General features: G+C 38.6%; 1 protein-coding gene across 8 annotated transcripts in view; it reads left to right on the top strand.

Annotated features, from left to right (window-relative positions):
- LOC132818810 (CMP-N-acetylneuraminate-beta-1,4-galactoside alpha-2,3-sialyltransferase-like) overlaps nt 1-21,960 on the top strand; it is a 598,325-nt gene that overhangs the window by 540,927 nt on the left and 35,438 nt on the right. For all 8 annotated transcript variants that reach the window (XM_060829907.1, XM_060829905.1, XM_060829911.1 and 5 more), the window contains one exon: nt 12,709-12,855. In XM_060829907.1, coding sequence (XP_060685890.1) covers nt 12,709-12,855 — 147 coding nt within the window. The remainder of the gene's footprint in view (nt 1-12,708; nt 12,856-21,960) is intronic.

Genomic DNA, 21,960 nt, shown 5'->3' with positions numbered 1-21,960 from the left:
ACCAGCAACTGTCATCTGTGTTTATTATCCTAGGCATATAGTTGTACGTTGAGGTAAAGTCTTTTTGAATGAATTTAACTTACATATGTATCTGTGGATACCTATTAGTTCCTATGTACATGCAGTACAATATGTTTCTTCTCATTGAGGCATTCTGTACACAAAGTATATGTCGACATTTCATATGAGATTTATGAGGAGTATTCTCTAGGCCTGCATTAAGTACACCGAATCACTTAGTACAACAATTAGAGAACTGGTGAACCAGCATGTACAGCTGCAAATAAATCTGCTCAATTTCCTCCCTTTTAAAGAAGTGTACTCTGATCTGTCTAATTTTCAGATTTATTGCAGTTAAGAAATACAGTGCTCATCAGGCCTTGAGAGAACTAAATTTATCTATGCCCTTTTCAGACTTAAAGATTTGTTATGGGGTGTAGGCAATACAAAGGGTTAGCTACCTACTATGGTAGTGGAATCTGAGAAATTGCATGTTTGCTCTGAGTAACTGGTGAATTTTGACTTTAAAAAGGTATTCTAATGTGTAAAACAGCACAGTACACAAGTATATAGGACTAAAGGAAAACATCCAAGATACTAGAATAAAAAGTGTTTTAAAATTATTACTGTGACATGCATTATATTGCATGATTTATCTACTTAACCGCAAACAGCTGACGGAAAATGCCCTCTACCACTCCTGTGTATCACTGAGGAAAACATTAATAGTGTTGTTTGTTTAGATATTCTTGATAACGTACTTCTCCAATGCCATTCAAAAGCAATTAACTTCAGAGATTGTAACCAAATCGATATTTCTAATTGAAAAGATCTGGACCAGATTATCTTAATCATTTGAATAGAAAGGTCAGATAATCTTAATAATCGTTTGGATAGAATCAGGATGTATCCCATCAAAAACTGCAATGGCAGCTCTGAGCCCTAGTCCTGAAACTCTAACTCCAGCTGTTGATAGAATACCTCCAGAATCTTTTAGTGATTATATTTAGAATTCGGTTTTGATCTTTTCAATTACAAAGAGTATTGATTTTGTAGACTAGATTATGATCAGAATAGTAATTATAGAGTCATAAAGATGTACAGTGTGGAAACAGACCTTTCGGCCTAACTTGTCCATGCCAACCAGATATCCTAATTAATCTAGTCGCATTTGCCAGCATTTGGCCCATGTCCCTCTAAACCTTTCGTATTCATATAGCCACTCAAGTGCCTTTTAAATTGTAATTGTACTTGACTCCACCACCACCTCTGGCAGTTCATTCCATACATGTGCCATCCTCTGCGTGAAAAAGCTGCCCTTTAAATTCCTTTTACATTTTACCCCCTCACATTAAGCCTATGTCCTCTAGTTTTAGGCTCCCCTATTCTGAGAAAAAGACCTTGTATATTCATACTATCTATGCCCTTCATGATTTTATAAACTTCGATAAGGTCACCCTACAGTCTCATACACTCCAAGGAAAATAGCTCCAGCCTATTCAGCCTCTCCCTATAGTTTAAACCCTCCAATCCTGGCAACATCCTTGTAAATCTTTTCTGAACCCTTTCAACTTTCACAACATCTTTCCAAAGCAGAGAGACTGAATTGAACACATTATTCCAGAAATGGTCTAACCAATGTCCGTACTGCTGCAACACAACCTCCCAATTCCTATACTCAATGCACTGACCAATAAAGGCAAGCATACCAAACACCTTCTTCATTACCCTGTCTACCTGCAACTCTGCTTTCAAGGAACTATGAACCTGCACTCCAATGTCTCTTTGTTTAGCAGCACTCCCCAGGACCTTATATTCACATCCAAGTTATTTCTGAAAGTGACAAAAAGCAGTGGTCACAGCACTGACTGACCCTTGCGACATACCATTGGTGACAGGCCCCCAGTCCAAAAAGCACCCTCCCCCCATCATCACCCTCTGTCTCTTCCCTTCAACCCATTGTTTTCCAAATGGCAAGTTCTCCTTGTACTCAATGTGATACAATCATGCTAACTAGTCTACCATTCGGAGCCTTGTCTCTCACCTTACTGAAATCCATATCGACAATGTCGAGCACTCTGCTCCAGCCTATTCAGCCTCTCCATATAGCTCAGACCCTCCAATACTAGCAACATCCTTGTAAATCTTTTCTAAACCCTCTCAAGTTTCTTAACATCCTTTCTGTAGCAGGGAGACCAGAATTGCACAGAGTATTTCAAAAGTGGCCTAACTAATGTCTCGTACAGCCCTTTATGTTAAGGTATGATAAATTTCAGTAAACGTCTGTAATGAGTAATAATATTTGCATTCATGTATTATCCAAGTATATTTTAATCATTAAAAGGACTTATTGCAAACAAAATTTAATAGCTAAAAGCAAGAAAATCAAAATTTTATATTAAGGCAAGTGAATTACTTCAATAAGCATAAAACAAGGCATTTTAAAAGCCTCTTTAAAAGCAGTATAAACGTGTGACATGTAAGGTGAATGTGTGACAGTAACCAGCAAACTCCTGAGCTACGTTTTTTTAATCAGGTAGAAAATAAATCAGAGGAAATTGTGCACAGTGAATAGTAAGATTGCACCTTGAGTGCTATGTCCAACTCTAGATCATTCAAATAAAAGCAGATATATAAACTCTGAAGACTGTGTTAAAAGTGGACTTGTTGGTCTGAAGGGTCTGTTTCCATGCTGTATGACTCTAAGTGCCACAAGGCAGATCCCTGAAACTAGGTGATTGACTAAGGAAATACTGAGGTTCTTTTCCAAGAATTATTTGCATTCACTCTAGATAAATTTGTTCTGGAGTGGAGATCCACAGAGTATCATGTGAGTTAATTGTTGAGATCGGTGTGAATGCTGGTCCTGAGGAATCTGACCTGTGAATGGTCGAAACTGACAGAATAAAGTGTGTTCTCACTCATATTGAGTTCTCCTAGTTTGGCAATATTATTACCAGCTCCAAAGCAGTTTTTAATATTGTCCTCCATAGAGAATGGAACATTTTCACAATGAAAGGAAACAGTATCAAAATCTTTAAGCTTTTAATGGCGGATTTTTCTGTCAGAATAGCATGACCATAATAATTCTCTGTGCAGACTTCTTTTTAAAGTCAAGAATCCTGTTTCAACTTCTCTATTGTATCACTTGTTATCCTCTTAATTCTTGCCAGAGACTTGTGTTCATAGTGAATTCTATTAGTCTTACAGCAACACTGGTAGCATGCCTGAGGAGTTGTTTGTTGGCATACAGTTCATATAATGTTGTGTGAGAGCTGACTATTTTTTATTTTACATGCCTCGTTCCTGTCATTCATAAGGCATGTTACATGTTGGAGTGCATTTTTAAAAAATGTTTCTACCTCATGATTTAAAGCTTGTAAAAGCATGGGATTAGGGTAGGGAAAACTGGGAAAAAAAGAAATACAGTGGATGTTTTAAATAAATTGTTGCTTGAGGATGCTGTCTATCTATGCTCCACAGTTTAACTACACAAATGTTGGAATGTAGTTTCATATCCACAGAACCACATTGCCGTTTTTCTTGATTGTAGCTCATAGAGGATTTCACCAATCACTGAATCATCACGTGCCCGATCCGGTACCTTTCAATGTGTAATTGGTTTGAAATGGCCCTTAAAACAGGTCACTCAATTTGATTTGGTACGCAGAATGAGTACACCAGAAAAAGAGAGAAAATTGCTGTGGGAGAGCATTTATACCTTAATTTGTAGTCACAGCTGAGAGTTGCTTGGTTTCTTGATCTGTTCATAGCATTTCACCACGCCTTGCGTAAGTCACTGTAAAAGAGAACTCTCCAAAATTTAGATGAAAATTTCACTTTAGGTCACCAATACTACAGTTTTTCACCAGTATTTGATCTTCTAATTTGACTGATTACCCTGTTAAATGATTTGTGTTATACATATCACTATTCAGAAAAAGAAAAGACAGCAAGGATTGGATTTTGCCAAATGAGAGCAAGTGCCAACATCAGCATCAAATTGAGGTCAGAAGGCCAGACAGGCAGTTGGCAGGATTCCCACAGTGATCTTCCATTCTGCGTCCAATAATATCTGAGAAGAATGGAAGCTAGTCATTACAGATGGGATGAGTGAAATCGACAAAAACCAAAACTGCCGGTGAAACTCAATAGGTCTGGTAAATAATGTGTCAAGTCCAGCAACTCTGCATCAGAAGTCAACTTCTGTTTTTGTTTCAGATCCACAGCATCCGCGGTTCTTTGTTTTATTATAGTGAGTGAGACTGTTGTACTGGCAGTTTGATGGAAGGCACAATTTTAAAGACCAGTGTGCAACCTTCATACAGGCTACAAATCTAGAAGGCATTGAACGGGTTGAAAAACAAAACAGCTGTTGGGAACTGAACAGAAATGAGGGAAGGATAGCTTCATAGTTCAGTGATACCTCCCAGGAAGTGTCTCTTTAAGCATTGAAGGATAAAGAGAGATTTTCTGTTCACAGTGGATGGGAGGGGGAGACAGCAAACCTCAGGATGAAGGCATAGCTGAAAGTGCTGAGCAACCTCAAGATGTACATCATTCATTATGTTTGTGCAGTATTGGAAACATTTCAGTTACCTCCTCTACTCTGCAAGAAAACTAACATTCATAATTGCAAATCCACAACGCTGCATGCTTTATATTCAACCTTAGCCTGTGAAGTGAGCTGGCCAACACATGCATTGGGCATGACTATGCACAATAGAATAGAATTGTAGAATTTTACAGTAGAGAAGGAGGTAATTTGACCCATTGTAGCTGTACTGGCTCCTGGAAGAGCTACCCAGCTTGTTCCACTTTCCAATCCTATCTTCATAGCCCTCTAAATTCATTACTTCCAAATATTTTACAAGCTCTCTTTTGAAACTTCCTATGGAATTTATCTCCACCGTTCTCCCAGGCAGAATATTCCAAATCCTAGTAGCTGTCTGAGTAAAGATGTTTCTCTTCATCTCACTCCTAGCTCTTTCGTTGACAATCAGGAAATTGTGATCTCTTTGTTACTAATGTACCAACAAGGGGAAACAGAATATCCTTCTTTACCCTGTTAAAATTATTCATAACTTACAATAGAGAGGGAAACCATTTGACCATTGTGACTGTACTGGCTCCTGAAAGAGCTACCCAGCCAGCCAAACTAAATTATTCATAATTTTGAACACCTCAATAAAGTCACCAAGTCACCTGTATCTAACATCCTTCATTCCTGATATCATTCCAGTAAATCCCTTTGAACTCTCTCCAGGGTTTTAATGTCCTTCCTTACATAAGATGCCCAGAACTGAATGCAATACTCCAATTATGGTCTGACCAATGATTTGTGGAGGTATAGTGTCAAATCCTTGCTTTTATACTATATGCCTCTATTTATAGACCCAAAGATCCTATACGCCTTCTTCACAACTGTTTCAGCTTCCCTGGCTACCTTCAGAGGATCATGCTTGTGAATCCTGAGGTCCGTCTTCTCCTGTACTCCTTTCAAAGTTCTACCATTGAGCCTGAATTGTCTCTCTGTGTTTCTTCTACCAAAATGCAGTATCTCACATTTTTCCGCATTGAAATCAATTTGCTTGGTGTCAGCTCATCTGGCCAACTTGTCAGTGGCCCTCTAAAGTCAGTCAGCGTCATCCTCACAATTCACTATACTCCCTAGCTTAGTATCATCTGCAAATTTAGAGATTTTGCCCATAACACCCACCTTCAAATTGTTTACATAAATCAGAAAAGCAAGAGTCCCAATACCAATGCCTGAGGAACACCACTAGTCTTCAATCTGAGAAATTCCCCTCTATACTTATCATCTATTTCCTATCTTTCAGCCAATTTCTATTTCATGCTGCCGAGGGTCCATCAATCCCAATTATTTCTAATTTGCTAACCAACCTGTCATGTGTCTCCATTTCAAGTGCTTTCTGAAAGTTCAAATATACATCTATAGCACTACCCTCATCCACTGCCTATAGCACCTCATCAAGAAATTAAGTTTGTCAGACATGACCTGTCCTTGACAAACCATGTTGACTGTATAGTGTTAACTGATTTTTATGAAAATGTAGATTACCAGTACTATGGCCTCCATCAGTTTTCCCACTATTGATTCTGTAGCTTTCTGGGTTATCCTTTGTCCCTTTCTTAAACAACCTTTGCAATCCTCCAGCCCCACAGCACAAAACCTGTGGTCAGAGAGGCCTGGAAAATTTCTGTCAACAGCTCTGCAATTTGCTCACTTCACGTTCTCGGCAATCTAGGATGTATCCCACCAGAGTCTGGTGACTTCTGTACCTCGAGTGCTGCCCGCCTTTTTAGCACATCTTCTTTATCTAGCATTATACTATTTGATTGCTTAACACCCATGTTTTTAACTATGTCATTATCACCATCTTCTACTTTGGTAAAGAGAAGCAAAGTATTCATTTAATACCTCTGCCATATCCTTTGCTTCAGTGAGCAGTTACTATGCTTTTTCGTTATGAGTTCCACTCTAGTCTTCACTAATCTTTTACTATTAATTTGCTAAAAGAACATTTTACAATTTATTTTAGCACAGTCTGCCATCTTTTCCTCATGCTTTCTCTTGACCTTGCTTATTCCAACCTTAGCCTCTTTCCTGCATTTGAGATAGTTGTCCTGATTTCTACTGCTATTATAATTCTGATGTGCATCGTATGCCTCCTTTTTCTTCCTTATTATCTCATCAAAATCCTTAGACATCCAGGGGACAATATGGTGGCTCAGTAGTTAGCGCTGCTGCATCGCAGCACCACGAACCTGGGTTTGATCGCACCCACTGATGACCCTCTGTGTGGAATTTGCACATTCTCCCACATTTGCATGGGGTTCATCCAGCTGCTGCAGTTTCATCCCACTTTCCAAAGATGTGTAGGTAAAGGTGGATGGGCTGTGTTAAATTGCCCATAGTGTCCATGATTGTGTAGATAGGATGGATTAGCCATAGGATATGTGGGGTTAAGGGGATAGGGTCTGCGTGAAATGTTTTTCAGAGGGGTGGATTCAATAGACCAAATGGCCTGCTTCCACACTGTAATGATTCTATGATTCTACGATACTCTAGCTTTGGGTATTCTGTATTTATTATACCTAGCTTGCACCGTAGTTATCTCCCTTTTGAAATTCTATCATTTTTCATCCACTGTTTTATCGATCAAAATGCATCTCTAACCAATGTGCTTCAGTTCAACTTTTAGAATCCTAAAGTCTACCTTTTTCCAGTCTGGAATTTTAATTATTGACTGATTTTTATTCATTTCCAACTTAATATTGAAACTTATCATTAGACAAGTGTTTACATTGAAGTAAAAAGTTTTCTCACAGTGGAGACCCATGGTCAGAGGTGAGCAATGCGATAAACCTTCAAGTTGCATGATGTTGGAAATGGGAATTGGCAAAGACTGATAGCAAAAACTGTGCTAGACATGAATAACATTTATAAGTGTTGTTAATGAAGAAGTATGCTCATAATGTTAGGGAATAGAGAAGAACAGGAAGTGGTATGACCTTCAGAATGGAATATCGCCAAGGAAGAAGAAGGACACAATCAAGATATGAGTTGCAGCAGTCTGCTTGATTGGCATCCTGCCACCGTAAACATTCATTCAGTGGCATACACTCACAACACGGTGTATTATCTACAAGGTACACACCACCAAGTTGCAAATGCTCCTTCAACAGTACCTTCCAAATTTGAGACACATATCACCTAGAAAAACAAGAGCAGCAGTTACATGGAAACATCACTATCTGCAAGTTCCCTTTCACGTCCACTTGACAGAAGGTGTCTGAAGCTTATGAAGACTGTTAAATCATTGCTTTGCATTCGCAGCAGATCCTCAACACCTTTGACATTTACAGAAAAAGCCCTTCACTAGTGGACTATTAACTGATGTTGAACACTTAATTTGGAGGGCTTGGAAGGATAGGTCCAGAATGAGGCAGTTCATGGAACAAGCTCTGAGAATTGTCTAATGATGGGATTAGTGAGACAGGAATGGTGTTTAATGAAAGGACTCCAAGTCTGCTTTGCAAAGTGCATGAAGTCACTTCTTGGGATGTTTAACAGGTGAAACAGCTCAAGAGTCTTCCTGGCAAGCTCATTAATATCTATTGAGATAAGCCCATAGTCGCATTTCCATTGCCCAGTTGATCTTAGCTCCTGTTTAACTCACGTTTCTCTTCAGAAAAGGTGGTGTGTTCAATGTGGTTATCCATTTCCAATGCAATTCTCCCCTAAGAACTTAAGCAGATTTTGAAGATTGCAGTCAACCATATAATATGTCAGATCCTTGGTGGATCATATTGAAAGATTCTTCCAGATCTATATCAGTAAATACTCTTGTTTTCAAATGTTCAGTGGCCTATTTGATGGTTGTCCTTATAGTGACATAGCAGCTTTTAGTGTATATCCCTTGTCACCCTGTCGCCATCCGTTAAGGCTTAGCCTGAAGAGCTGAGGCATTGCAGTTATCCTGGGATAGCAGACTTCTCGCATCTTACTAGGAATGTGGACACAACAAAACCTGCAAGCAGCTTGCATGCTCAATGAATGGAATGCCCTCCTTTTAGTAGAAGCATCTTCTACTCAACAGGAACCTTTATAACTGCATGTATGCAATAATTTATCCCCTGCATTGAGAGAATGCAATGATAGGATTAGAGCCAATCATGCTCTTGGCCCATTGAGCCAAATTGTTGCTACGTCTGGTAGCAACAATAGCATTTATCATGTACATTATGCAATAACAGGTTGCTGCCTGGAAGAGTCCACATGATTCCAAATCTGATATAAATGTGGGGACTCACCTGCATATTCACCATGACCAGTAATGGAAAGTTATCACATCTCAGTTATCTCAACAGCTGTTCCACACAAATTCGCTACCACCTGTCTAGACTGATGTAGTCTTCTCAGACGTTGTGTTCAGACCTCTCCATGAAGTAAGCCTGTGTTTGTCTGTCAACTCTTTCAACTGGATAGTGCTTTCTGTGAACATCAGCCTACAGTATTGCCTCCATAATCTCTCCTTATCCATATCCCATCTCACCCTCATGATGCTGGTACATGCCTGGCTGTTCCACACACTTTGTGACTGTACCAGCATACATCTCTCCCACCCTCCTTTTCACTGCCGGAATAAGGCTCATTTAGAGGATCAATTCATCTGAGTTGCAAAGCCTTCATGGATTAATGCGTTACAAACATTGAATGCTGTGTGTATTAGCAGAATTGGACCTGAGTGACATGAGCCCTTTTATTGAGGGTTCACATTCTGCCATTCTTGCTAATTTTCAAGTCTTTTCTAGTGAACGTCTCATTTGACACAGTCACTACCATTTTACCAGGACCACTACCTCCAAGCCCATTGCCACTGGGCAAATAAATGTCCATCCCCAAAACACCAGAACCTCAACAGAAATTTAGTTCAAAGAAATTTTAGGTTAAGAATGTATTTTCTTATGTTGAATCATGGAATGATTTAGCACAGAATAAGGACATTCACGTCATTCAAGCTTATCATGTCTGTGCAAGCTCTTTGAAGGCTATCCAATTAGTCCCACTCTTCTTTCCCCTTGGCATATTGCAGAAAATATGCATTGTTGGTTTCTTTTTAAATGGAAGTCCCAGTAATATGTTGTGTGGGCATAAAAGCTGGGAGAAAGTGAAAGCTTCCTGCTGTGATAGTTGAATACATGCCAAATTCTATAATTGATTAACTTAAAGGAATTGAAAGCACATTTCTTCTGAATATCCTAACAACTAACTATTGTCATTAATATTCAAAAGTTCAAGCCTTTAAATTACTTCATTATTTTCTTATTGAAACATTTATGATCCTTCTCTATTTACTTCCCATACTACCTATTAACCTGAGGCACAGTTAATCTGAGAGCAGGATAGAAATATATATTCTGAAACAAGGTTTGAGTTATATGTTGATGCCACTAAATTTTTACACATTGTGATAATGGCAAAGTGCTCACTGTTTACAGGAGTTCCTCGTGTTTTCTATTTTGGATGTCTTGAACCAAGTGGAAATTCTGTATTCGCAATTTTTACAATTTTTATTTCATTCTCCCTATGTCTTTAGCTTATGCTGTAGTTTATCTTTAAATAAAAGAACCGGATAACAGATCTCTCCATTAAATTAAGTGCTATAGTGGCCATTTAAAAAATTCTTTTCTTCGATTTCAATTAAGAATTCCTTTGGAGAACAGGAATTTAATACATTGCTGCAAACTGTCAAAACTGAAGTTATATACTAGTTCATCCAGCCAGTGTATCAGTCATATAACCAGTCAGCCTTTTCTACTGCATTAAAGCAATAAACAGGAGAGGTTTTAAAGAGGAGAACATTTCCTTATAATTTTCAGAGGTGTCAGTTTGGGTGATGACATTTAATGTCGACAGATACAAGTTAATTAGACAAAGGAAGTGAACTAAACAGTTATTACATAAATCAAGTGGCTTTAAGCTACAAGATGCAACATGAGTGGAACTTGGAAATAGTATCATTTGTCTTTCTGAAATCATCAACAATGAATGGAGCATACATTAGACAAGTGTTTGGATATACTGAAAGGATACAAAAATATGGGAGGTCCTGATGAATTTGTGCAAGGACCTGCAATGGCCATAACTTGTGTAAAATTCTGGTCATCAGAGCAAAGATGTACAGTACATATTTTTGAACAGTGTAAGAAAAAGCAACCAACTTGATGAAGCATTTGAGCTTTATAGAATGATGTAAGAACATGGAATGTTTACAATGAAAAAGAAAAGGTTCAGTGGAGATGTCATTTAAATTATAGAGTCATACAGCATAGAAACGGGCCCTTCAGCCCACCATGTCTATACTAACCATCACACACCAAACTACACTAATCCTATTTACTTGTATCTGGTATGCCTTCGCATTTTAAGTGCTTATCCAGTTACTTAAATGTTGCAAAAGTACCACCCTGTCAGGCAACACATTCCATATTTCTACCATCTTTTGGGTGAAAAAAGGTTTTCTCAGATCTCCTCTGAACCTTTTTAAACTTAAACTTTAAACTTATACCCTCATGTCTTGGACACATGTGCCATGGGGAAAAGATTCTCAACCTTCAGTGGTTATTTCTTGATATCATGCGGATAGTAACCTACTTTATTTTCAACTTAACTTGCACTCAGGAAGGATCGTGTCTTTAGTTTTTGTCTAAGATTATACAATAGCCAGTACCTGTAATACATAATAAATGCTATTTTCAGTGTTATTTTGGGAAGTTATCATTCCTGCTATTAATAATGGCCTCTTAATTCTGAAAATAAAATCAACCTGATTGAAAAAACACACATTCAAAAATAATTAAAAATTTCACCTTACAAACTTCAGGTGTCTTTTTGAAGAAGTGCCTATATTAAATATGTACGTTCAAGTTAAATGCATAAACAGCTGTAATCTATTTACCACTATTGAAGATTCTTACATTGTAACCCAATAAATTGAAACCAAATATATTTATTCAAATAAACTGACACAGTTCAAGTTTATAATTGACAGTTTAAATTTAGAGTCAAAAAGACCCACACCACAGAAAAATGACCTTCAGTCCATCACGTCCACGCTATCGGCTGTGGTATGATTTGAGAGTCTATGGCAATCCCAGACAATTAATTTATTTGTTTAAGGACCTTCATATAATGCCTCTACTGATCCTTCTCTTTGTCAGACTAAATATTCTGGGCTGTCTCACCTTTCTTGCAATCAGAGTTTGGCTTTGCTTTCAGAACTATTCCCAATGCCTGGACTTATGATCAGAATTGAACATTGTACTTCTGAACTCATAAATATGTGGTAAAAAGGATTTGATTAGATTACTTACAGTGTGGAAACAGGCCCTTCGGCCAACAAGTCCACACCGATCCGCCACCCATCCCTACATTTACCCCCTACCTAACACTACAGGCAATTTTAGCATGGCCAATTCACCTGACCTGCACATCTTTGGACTGTGAGAGGAAACTGGAGCACCCGGAGGAAACCCACACAGACACGGGGAGAACGTGCAAACTCCACACAGTCAGTCGCCTGAGGCAGGAATTGAACCCAGGTCTCTGGCGCTGTGAGGCAACAGTGCTAACCACTGTGCCACTGTGACGCCCATTACAGGGAGGCAGTAAGATAGATAACATGAAAAACATTATACGAGTGAGATATTTTATGGGGGACTGAGTAATTGAAAGGAAAAATTTGAATTAAAATCAGAATTGGAATTAAATATGCATGTAGGTTTTCCTGACTTGTACTGTCCCCATGTTGTACTTTCCTGTCTAAAATGAGGGCTGACTGGAATGCACCAACCTATAGTGAACTACTTTTATGGTGTCAGTCTGCAGCTTGATCGACATGCTCAGTGACAGATCGTTGTATAAACCAAAGATGAAAATAACTCAAAAGTTTAGATTAAAACAGAAAATGATGCCTGTTTTAACATCTGACTCTATAATGATCAAGACAACGAATGATTGTTTATAATAGGCAAACTAATGGGCAAAATCAAAATTTTAAAACATAAGGTGTTTTTCTTCACTATCTAGACAATTGACATTATATGAAAATAGGACTAAAAATGTTGGAATGGAGAGTGAAAAATACATGGAAAGTAATCTTTTGCTTGCTTTGTTTCCAGAGCCCATCGGATGGTTTTTGGAAGTCTGTTGCCACTGTTGTCCCCAAGGAGCCCAAAGAGATTCGGATTCTGAATCCTTATTTCATCCGTGAAGCAGCTTTTACATTTATTGGCCTTCCAGTCAACAATGGGATGATGGGTCGTGGGGTGAGTAAAAATGTCATGGCTATTTGTGAAGCAGATTGGATTGTTTAATTTATCTCTCTGGAATGTTGAGAAAAGTATTTTGTAGTTGACACTATGTAATTACAGTTCAGAAACTCAGAAGACAAATGGCCAACACTGTGCAAAGAAGTGGAAGGGTGGTGATTTGCACTGCCATTTCGATATGCAGAAATTCCACAAAGAGGGTACCAGGGGGATTAAGTCACTTGAGTTACTCTCATGCACCACCTAATGGTCTCTTCAAGTGGCAATAGCAGAGGTTGTCAAAGCCATTAAAAGATACTACAAAGCATAGTGACATGAAAAATAAGCAGAATTAGCAAAAACAAGCAACCACTAGTCATTTGCTTTGGGTGGGTGGGGGGGTTGGGGGGTGGTGGGTGGGGGTGGGGGTGGTTGGTGTGGCGTAGTGTGAAGGAGGAGGGTTTGAGGGTAATAGAGTTGCCAGCATAATACGCAATACTTCAATTAGATCTAAGCAAGACCAAGCCATTATGGTATGCACAAAAACTGGAAAAAAACCCAAACATACAATATATTGTGCACTTTGCACAAATAGCACAGCTTCATAAAAGTACAGCTGTTACGATCACTCTGTGTTCAAAGTGAGAACATTGGTAGGATTTACACAGTAGTAATATTTGGGTACCTACCATTCAGAAAGCTAAAATACTGTTTTAAGAAGGGGAACACCAATGCATTCTCCCTAAACATGATAAGGTTTTTGTTGTAGCTTTTCTTGCCCAAGAAGAAAATTTCTAGGTTCTCAGCCTGGAAGAGTGGGGAGTTTGGGGACCTGTAAACAAGAATATAATAAATATGAATAAGACGAGACCATATAGCCCCTTGAGACCTTAGTGTTATTTAAATAGACAATGGCTGATCCAACCTGAACTCCAGTTGTAAATATGTAATGTTGAAATTTACAGGGTGCTGTGATTTCTATGCCAGCAGCTAAAAATGTTGGTTGGAAGTCTGCCCGAGGAATGAATGACTTCACGACTGTTCATAAACAGTCGGTTGATCGTTATCGGATTAGAGGCAGGATAAGTTTTCCTCAGGGATAAGAATTCCCACCCTCAGAAAACTACTGGCCTATCAGATGGTCTGTTGATGTCAGGTGAGAACGGAGACTCCTGCCTGGTTCACAAGCAGTCCCCATTGGATATTGTCACTGCATCTGAATAACAAGGTAAATGGGAAGGATTTCATCAGTTTGGCAAGCCTTAGTCTATAGGATAGGGTGCTGGGTATGAAAATCTGGGGAAGGGCAAGGGAAAAATGTGAATCTTGGGCTCGTGTGCCTCTGATGGGCACAGGGGCCTACAAAATAGGTTCTGTACAGCTGAAGCTGCTTGGCTTTCTACATAGTCAAAAAGTGTGGCACTGGAAAAGCACAGCCGGTCAGGCAGCATCCAAGGAGCAGGCTCGTCATCAGCTTATGCTCAAAACGTCAACTCTCCTGATCCTCAGACACTGCCTGGCTGGCTGTGCTTTTCCAGCGCCACAGTTTTTGGCTCTGATCTCCAGCATCTGCAGTCCTCACTTTCTTCTAGGCTTCCTACATAGCCTGGGCCCTAACTGCTGTGGGTAAATTAGGTAGTGAGGGTGGAATAAGACTATTATGATGCCATTAATAGCTACTTAAAGGGCTCAATGGGCCAAACGGTACCCGACAATTCTATAGGTTCCTGCAAAATTTCTTACGGGTCCAGAGCAGGAGGGAAGGCCACATGCTGGATTTGACAAGTCAACCCTGCCAGCAGTGAAAGTAAAATTCAGACCTAAATCCAGAGAGATACTCAAAAAGGGAAAGATTCAAATTTAGATTCTACAGAACAAAATTTATATGTTTGAAATATGCAAACTGAAATGACAAATAATATATCAAACTTTGAAAAAGCACAAGCATGATTGAGCAAGCTTAATCTTATGGATCTTGTATAGAACATAGAACAGTACAGCACAGTACAGGCCCTTCGGCCAACCTTTTATCCTACTCTAAGATCAAACTAACCTGCATACCCTTCATTTTACTATCACTTATGTGCCTATCCAAGAGTCACTAAAATATCCCTAATGTATCTGAGCCTACTACCACAGCTGGCAGTGCATTCCACACACCTACCACTCTCTCTGTAAAGAACAGACCTCTGACATCTCCCCTAAACTTTCCTCCAAACACCTTAAAATTATGCCCTTCTTGTAATAGCAATTTCTGTTCTGGGAACAAAGTCTCTGACTATTCACTCTATGTTGAAATTATTCTCTATAAAAACTAATGAAAACTGATTCTGGATTACTAAGGTATTACATATGTTGCATCTATGATTGGATAATTTATCACTATGATGGATTTCTTTTTCCCTTTTTAACTTTTCAATTGCTTTTTGAAGACAGTATTGGTTCAGCTTATATTCAGCATATGCTTTACTCAAAGTTAAATTGAAACATAACAGCATTAGAAGCATAACATGTACTGGCTGGAAAGCAGACCTTTCTGTCGGTATGGTCTGCACTGTTTAATTTAGTTATTAATCTATAAATGATACATCAAAACATTATAAAAATAAGTTAAACAATGTGAAACTTGAACTGACAGCTTGATAGAGAGAGAGTTCTGGACTTCGTCGGCAGAATTTGATCCACCCCACAACAATAGGCAGGATTCTGGGCTCATTGTAGAATTGGGCAGAAAGGCAGTGGTGGAGTGACATCACCTTCCTGATGCATTTGGAGGGTGATGTTAAGGACAACCTTCTCACTAGGTGTCTCCCTCCACCACTGACATTCTGCCAATGGAGTAGTGCCATCTGCAGGTTGAGAATTTACCAGTAAAAGCTGATGCCTTCTTTGTGGTGCAGGGCTTCTCCTGATTGGGGCCTCTGTGAAGCAGAAATGGCTCTCCGGTAACAGACTCATCCTCCCCTCGTTAATTGGCCCTCCCTAAACCAAACACTTTCTGGAGCCTGCCTGATGCACTGCAAGCAGCCCAAAACCTCCCTCCTGTTTTCCAGAGCCTGCTCCAGATTTACAGTTGCAGCTGAACGCAGTCCCAACATTGGCCACCACTCTGGTTAGTGCTACTGGGTTTAAAGAGCTACCACTCCTCTGATTGTTAAACACAATTTTATATGAGTTAGACATGGGCAGCAAACTTTAAAGGCTTCAAGTTAGTAGAGGGTAGAAAATGGGAAGCAAGAGACTGAGTTGAAATAATCAAGTTTACTGATAACAAAGACATGATGAGGGTTCCAGCCTACAGATAAACTGAGAAATGGGTGAATCCTTGGATAAACTGAGAAATGGGTGAATCCTGGGTGAATTTTTGCAATGTTCTTATCAACAATATGCACTGCAGAAATTCACCAAGGCTTCTAAGATAGCACACTCCAAATCTGTGACTGCTAACATCTAGAATGGCAAGGGCAGTAGATACATGGGAGCACCACCACCAAGTTCACCCTCTCCCAGCAACTCACCATCCAGACTTGGGAATATACTCCTATTCCTTCAGTGTTGCTAGGTTAAAATCCTGGAACTTCCTCTCTTACAGCATTATGAATGGACCTACACAAAACGGAATGTAGCAGTTCAAGAAGGCAGCTCACTACCACTTCTGAAGGGCAACTAGGGATAGCCAATAAATGGTCACCCAGCCAGTGATGCTCACATCCCATGAGTGAATAACAGAAAAGTCAGGACGTGTTATGGAGGTGGACTGATGATGGCACTGATGTAGGAGGTCAAATGTAACACCAAGATTATGCACAGCATTAAGTGACATCTAACACTTGACAGACATTGGGATGAATTTGCTTGAACAAGCAGTCAGACTATTTGCAGACTGCGGATGGTTCAAGAGAGGTGAAGAAGTGTTAGAGTTGGGTCAACATTCATAATAAGCTAGCACCGAAACAGACTGAATTATCCGCTCCCTGGAAATCTCGGTGGTTTTAAAGGAGTTCTGCAATATCACTTCAGCTCAGGTTGTGGAATAACGTAAAGATGCAAGTGCTTTAATTCTGTTCAAGCAATATTTAAAACTGTCATAAATTTTACTATTTAGCACACATCTTTTGCTAATACTGAACATCAGAATATTTTTATGTTTTCAGTATTTTTACTGCAGTTATATTGTTACTTTTTTTAAAGAGACGAAGAAGGGTTTGCAACTCATTCATTCCTCAAACTCCTGCAATTCCTCTGCTTCACTTTGAATAAAAAAACAGTAATTTATAGCTGTTTTTTGTTTCAGTGCACATTCTGTGGCATACTTTGCTGTTGAAAAACAGAAAAATTAATTTGTCACTGAATTGTTGTAATGTGAAAAATTTGAGAACATTTAGATTATTTTCTGACAGTAATGATGGCAGTACAGAATACCCAATTTTGGGGATACATTCAGACCTTTATTTTGATTTGTTTTGAGGTAAATTAATCATGATTTATTGTTGGATTGTTTTAATTTAACTTTAATTTCATTCTCAAATTGGAATTAATTAGATTAGATTGATTGGATTTTCAGGTTTATTTGTTTGGATTTAAGTTTTAACTGGAATAATTTGAACGTTTCTTTGGAATGGATTAAATTAGTTTGATTTTCCTTCAATTAGTTATCAGTTAAGGTAAGTTGTACTCGTCGAGCTTTGATTGTCAGATTTATTACTTCACGTTAAACTGAACAAAATGAGAAATTAAGGGTCAATTTTTTGATCAAAGAGAAAATTCAGTAAATTTTTATATTCCAGATTCTGCATTGGCAGCTTTGGATTTCTGCAGACTTTGAAATTTAAGTTCAACATCCACTGCTTTGATTTCCCTTAGCCTAGTCCATATGATGGAGCACTCTGTTTTGCAATGTGTTTCTGGCTGAGGTTTTCTGCTTCCTTGAAGATTAATAGTATTGTCAGGAAATTAAAAACTAAAAGATTGGCAGATGCTAGAAATCAGAAAGAAAAACAGAAATTGCTGGAAAAGCTCAGCAGGTCTGGCAGCATCTGTGGAGAAAAAGCAGAATTAACATTTCGAGTCCAGTCATCCTTCTTCAGAACCGTTCTGCCAGATGTGTTGAGTTTTTTCCGCAATTTCTGAATTTGTCAGAATAATTAGTAGGAGCACTGATGGCAATCTGCAGATACTGATGGTCTTACTTACCTTCTCTGTTGTATGGGGAATGTAAAAAGAAATAACATTGAGAGAAAATACTGGTGAAAAAGATGTTTTCAGATAATCATATGTCAAAAACTAATTTAATACAATTTATTATGTCCACAATGTGAATTTTATCTGAGGAGTGATGGGTGATGATCCTGATGGTGATCTATCAAATCTGCCCATTTATGTTCACATGGAGTTTCAGCTGGTCTGCAATTTTAAGGCAGAAGAAGTTAGCTAGACAGAACTTTCAAGTCACTGTACTTCTATACAGTGCCACGACTCTAGGAATGCGAGACCCCATTAATCATTCCAACGCTAACAGTGCAAGAATGAAATTGCGTCCTGAAGTTTTTACTGGAAGATGGAAGAGAAATAAGAAACTAAAACTGCATCAGGTTCAGAGGGTAAATCTTAACCTCTTCTGTGCTTATTTAAACATATGGAATCAATGGAAGTACTAAGGTTTTAGTGGGGCAAAGAATATTGGTCTTTTGATTTACTGAGTGTCAAAGTACAAACGTCCTCAAGAATATGATTATAGAATTCCTGAAGATAGGTTAATATGATTGATTGCTGACCCACAACCTTGGGTCTTTCAAGATTCATGTTTTAACAGTACTGTTCCACAGCAGTCAATTTTCATAAAGTAACATCTAAAAACTGTTCATTTATTTTTCAAACTGTTACTAATGACGTTAGTGATAGAAATTTCAAACCAGTTTTAAGCTGCCAGTACAACATTTCTTTATTCTTCATCACCACGTTCCTCCTCTATATCGCCATTTTGTGAACAGAACAATTTTGAAATTCTGTTCTCAACAGATCTAAAGGTGACCAAATGTTAATTTCAACAATCCTCATTGCTAAATCCCAAAAATTAAGATCTTAAAGGGAATTATTGAGAAGACTGTTTTCTCCAACCTGTTTAAATAGGCATGTAACATTACAGATACATTGAGGCAATTGTTACATGTTTACTGAGGTTAAAATGATTTGAAAGTCAGTTACATCAAACACCCTCTATCTTTCCTTTAGTTGTTTAAGTATGTGTGGAAGATGCACCACTCCTCAGCTAAATACATGCAGAAAACTTTTGTTCAGTCTCTCACAGTAACAATATTGAGCAGCTCTATGGATGTCCCCTGTGTTATTTTGGAAAATGATTCTCCTTTTTTTTGCTCATCCTTTCTGATGAAATCACTGAGATTAGAATCTCTCAGCAAAGGGCTACGCGAAGATAGACTTCTATTTCCATCATGCTGTTGTGTAGCCATTGTATGGTTGTATTGTGTAGAAGGTAAATTGACATGTTTTGCAGTATTTCAAAATCCTGAAAGAACAAATGAAACCACTTCTTTCGTCTTTGCTGAAATTTGTTTCAGAATGATATCATCAATCTAATGCATCACCTACTGTACTGACCTTCCTTGTCATTAGTCAACATCAGTGAATGAAATGGAGTGGAGCATTTCAGACAGTCTTATCTTTAAGCAGATCAGAAGTTTAGGAATGGTCTGACCCATTATGGATCATTTTACACAATTTGTCACTGTGCACAATACCTTGAGCAGGCCACAATTAGGTTGAGTAAAGTAGAAAGATTGGAGTTGCCAATACATTATAAAACTAAATTAGTAAGTTATTGACAGAAAAGACAAATAATAATGGATTATTTGCTGAACTGTAGTGCTCAAAAGCATGGCCAGGTAGGGCATCACACTGGACTTCCAAAACACTCTACTGCAGTATATTGTAGTCAGTCCTTTGTCTTTGTTTTCTATACTTTGAGTTTTAATTTTAACTGTATCACATAACTATACATTCAGTAGAGGCTGTGTAATTTCCTGTGCTAGCTAGGAACTGGGTAGAAACCACTTAAAATCACTTTATATGGCATCAGTTTACATGGGACTGTTCTGTTCAGTTGAAAATGGAATTTATTTTTGTCTGGGAATGGGAGACAGGCATCTTTAAGGGTATGTAATTCCCCCACCCTACCAGTGAAAATAAACCTGCCAAATCAAATGCCAGTCAGGTATTTAAGTATTGACCAGTACGTTTCTTGACCTAAACAAAAAACAATCCATGCTGGAAACCCAAAATAAAAACATAAATTGTGTAGAAACTCAGGAGGTCTGGCAGCATCTGTGAAGAAAAAGTAGACTTAACTTTTTGGTTCCAGTAACCCTCCTTCAGAACTACAAAGCTGGACCCAAAGTGTTAACTCTGCTCTCCCTGCACAGATGATGCTGTTACACCTGCTGAGTTTCTGAGCAATTCCTGTTTAAGCTTCTTGACCTATCCAGTGCTATAGGCAAAAGGTGCTGAAGCCTGCCTGAAGCTGTTAATCAGTCTGGCAGTCACTCAGAGCTGGAGGCCTAATCTACTCAGCTATAAAGACCGGCGATGGAATAAAGGTAAGCCACAGGGTGGTGTCGCATGGAGCGGTGATGGGGGATGGAGCCAAGGTCACTTGTTCCCCCAATCAACCCAAATTAAGATAAGTAGAAGACCACAACCCAGCAGGCAGGCCACCTTGCTTTCCACATCTGGAGGGCAGCTACTTTTGTCTTCTGCCAGCAAAAAGTAGGTAATTAGCATGGTGGCAGATGATGCTCTGAAGGATCTTTAAATATCCACTTAAGGGCCTTAAATTGATGGTGAGTTGGAATGTTGACCATAGACCTTCTTGTCAAGGATTCAGTTGCTGAGGTGGCAGGAAGGGAGCAGGTATTTCTTACATGTCATGCTCCAGATTATTTGCCCTTACTCTTTTCTAAGGAGTGGAAAATCCAGTATAAAGTGTGCTTATAGATTATATGAAATGTTAAATGGAGCACTTAATGCAAGATATTATATTTCAGTCAAGAATGCTACCCACTAGATGTAGGAAGTAAGGTTTTCATGTGAGATTTTATAGTGTTTGTTTATTTTGCAATATATGATGAGTATTATATTTATACATGTGTATTTTATATCTGAGAGAACAGATCAACAACAGCACAGATAGGGTTAATCCAAAGAAGCTGATTCCTAGAACTGCACTCGCAGTTGTGTATGATGGGAGCTCTTGCTAAAATCCTAACTTTGGACAGCATGTAAGTAGGAATTCAGCAATAATCTGTATTAGAATTGCTTTGAGGAAGTAGTGATGAGATTAGTTAATATTGCTTAAGTATTGGCTTTTGATTCTCACTTTTCAAAAATGTATCTCTCTCAATGAAGGAATCTGATCATTGTGAATTTGCTAATTGCACTTAGCTGTCAACATAACTTTCATAATTTGTAAGGGGGGAGGGGGAGTTGTTGCAGTTCAGGTCAATGCCCACCACTTTAATTGTACAGTGTAATTTTCATAACTAGACCAAGACCTAAATTATCTTAATATTTTCCCTTTTTCAGTCTGGTTGGATGAAATTACTGTCGATAAAATATCCAATAAGACATTGTCCAGAGCATTATTATCCAAAGTACTTGAATGATGCTGTCTGTTATCTATCTTGAATTGAAGCATTCAGGATTGCCAGGCAGCTGTCAATAAGCAAAAATACATTTAAAGGATTTGGTCTGGGAATTTGGTAGCTTCTGCTTTGATGCAGAGTGAGTACATATTTAGTTTATGCCTTGCCAATCTCAAATTTGTAGAGAAATTCAGCATAACTCGTAGTGCGATGGTCTTCTCACTGTTTACATCTTTAAACAATTAACAAGAGATTTTCCTAAAGTGATATAAGTTATATGATGAGAAAAAGCAGTTTATCAGGCAACATTGGAAATCTCTGGGGTCTATCTAGAGGTATCCTTGTCTCTCTATTTACAGTCCAAGGTGGTGATACCTCAACCTCACCAGAGTTTAATAGGGCCAGGATTTTCTTGTGAGAAACAAAGAAGCTGTGCCAGTTGTTTCTTATGGGTCTAGATGCCACC

Source organism: Hemiscyllium ocellatum, chromosome 9, assembly GCF_020745735.1.
Source record: "Hemiscyllium ocellatum isolate sHemOce1 chromosome 9, sHemOce1.pat.X.cur, whole genome shotgun sequence".
In the NCBI taxonomy this organism is placed as follows: Eukaryota; Metazoa; Chordata; class Chondrichthyes; order Orectolobiformes; family Hemiscylliidae; genus Hemiscyllium; species Hemiscyllium ocellatum.
Note: the sequence above shows the minus strand (reverse complement) of the source record. Positions and strands in the feature narration are given on the sequence as shown.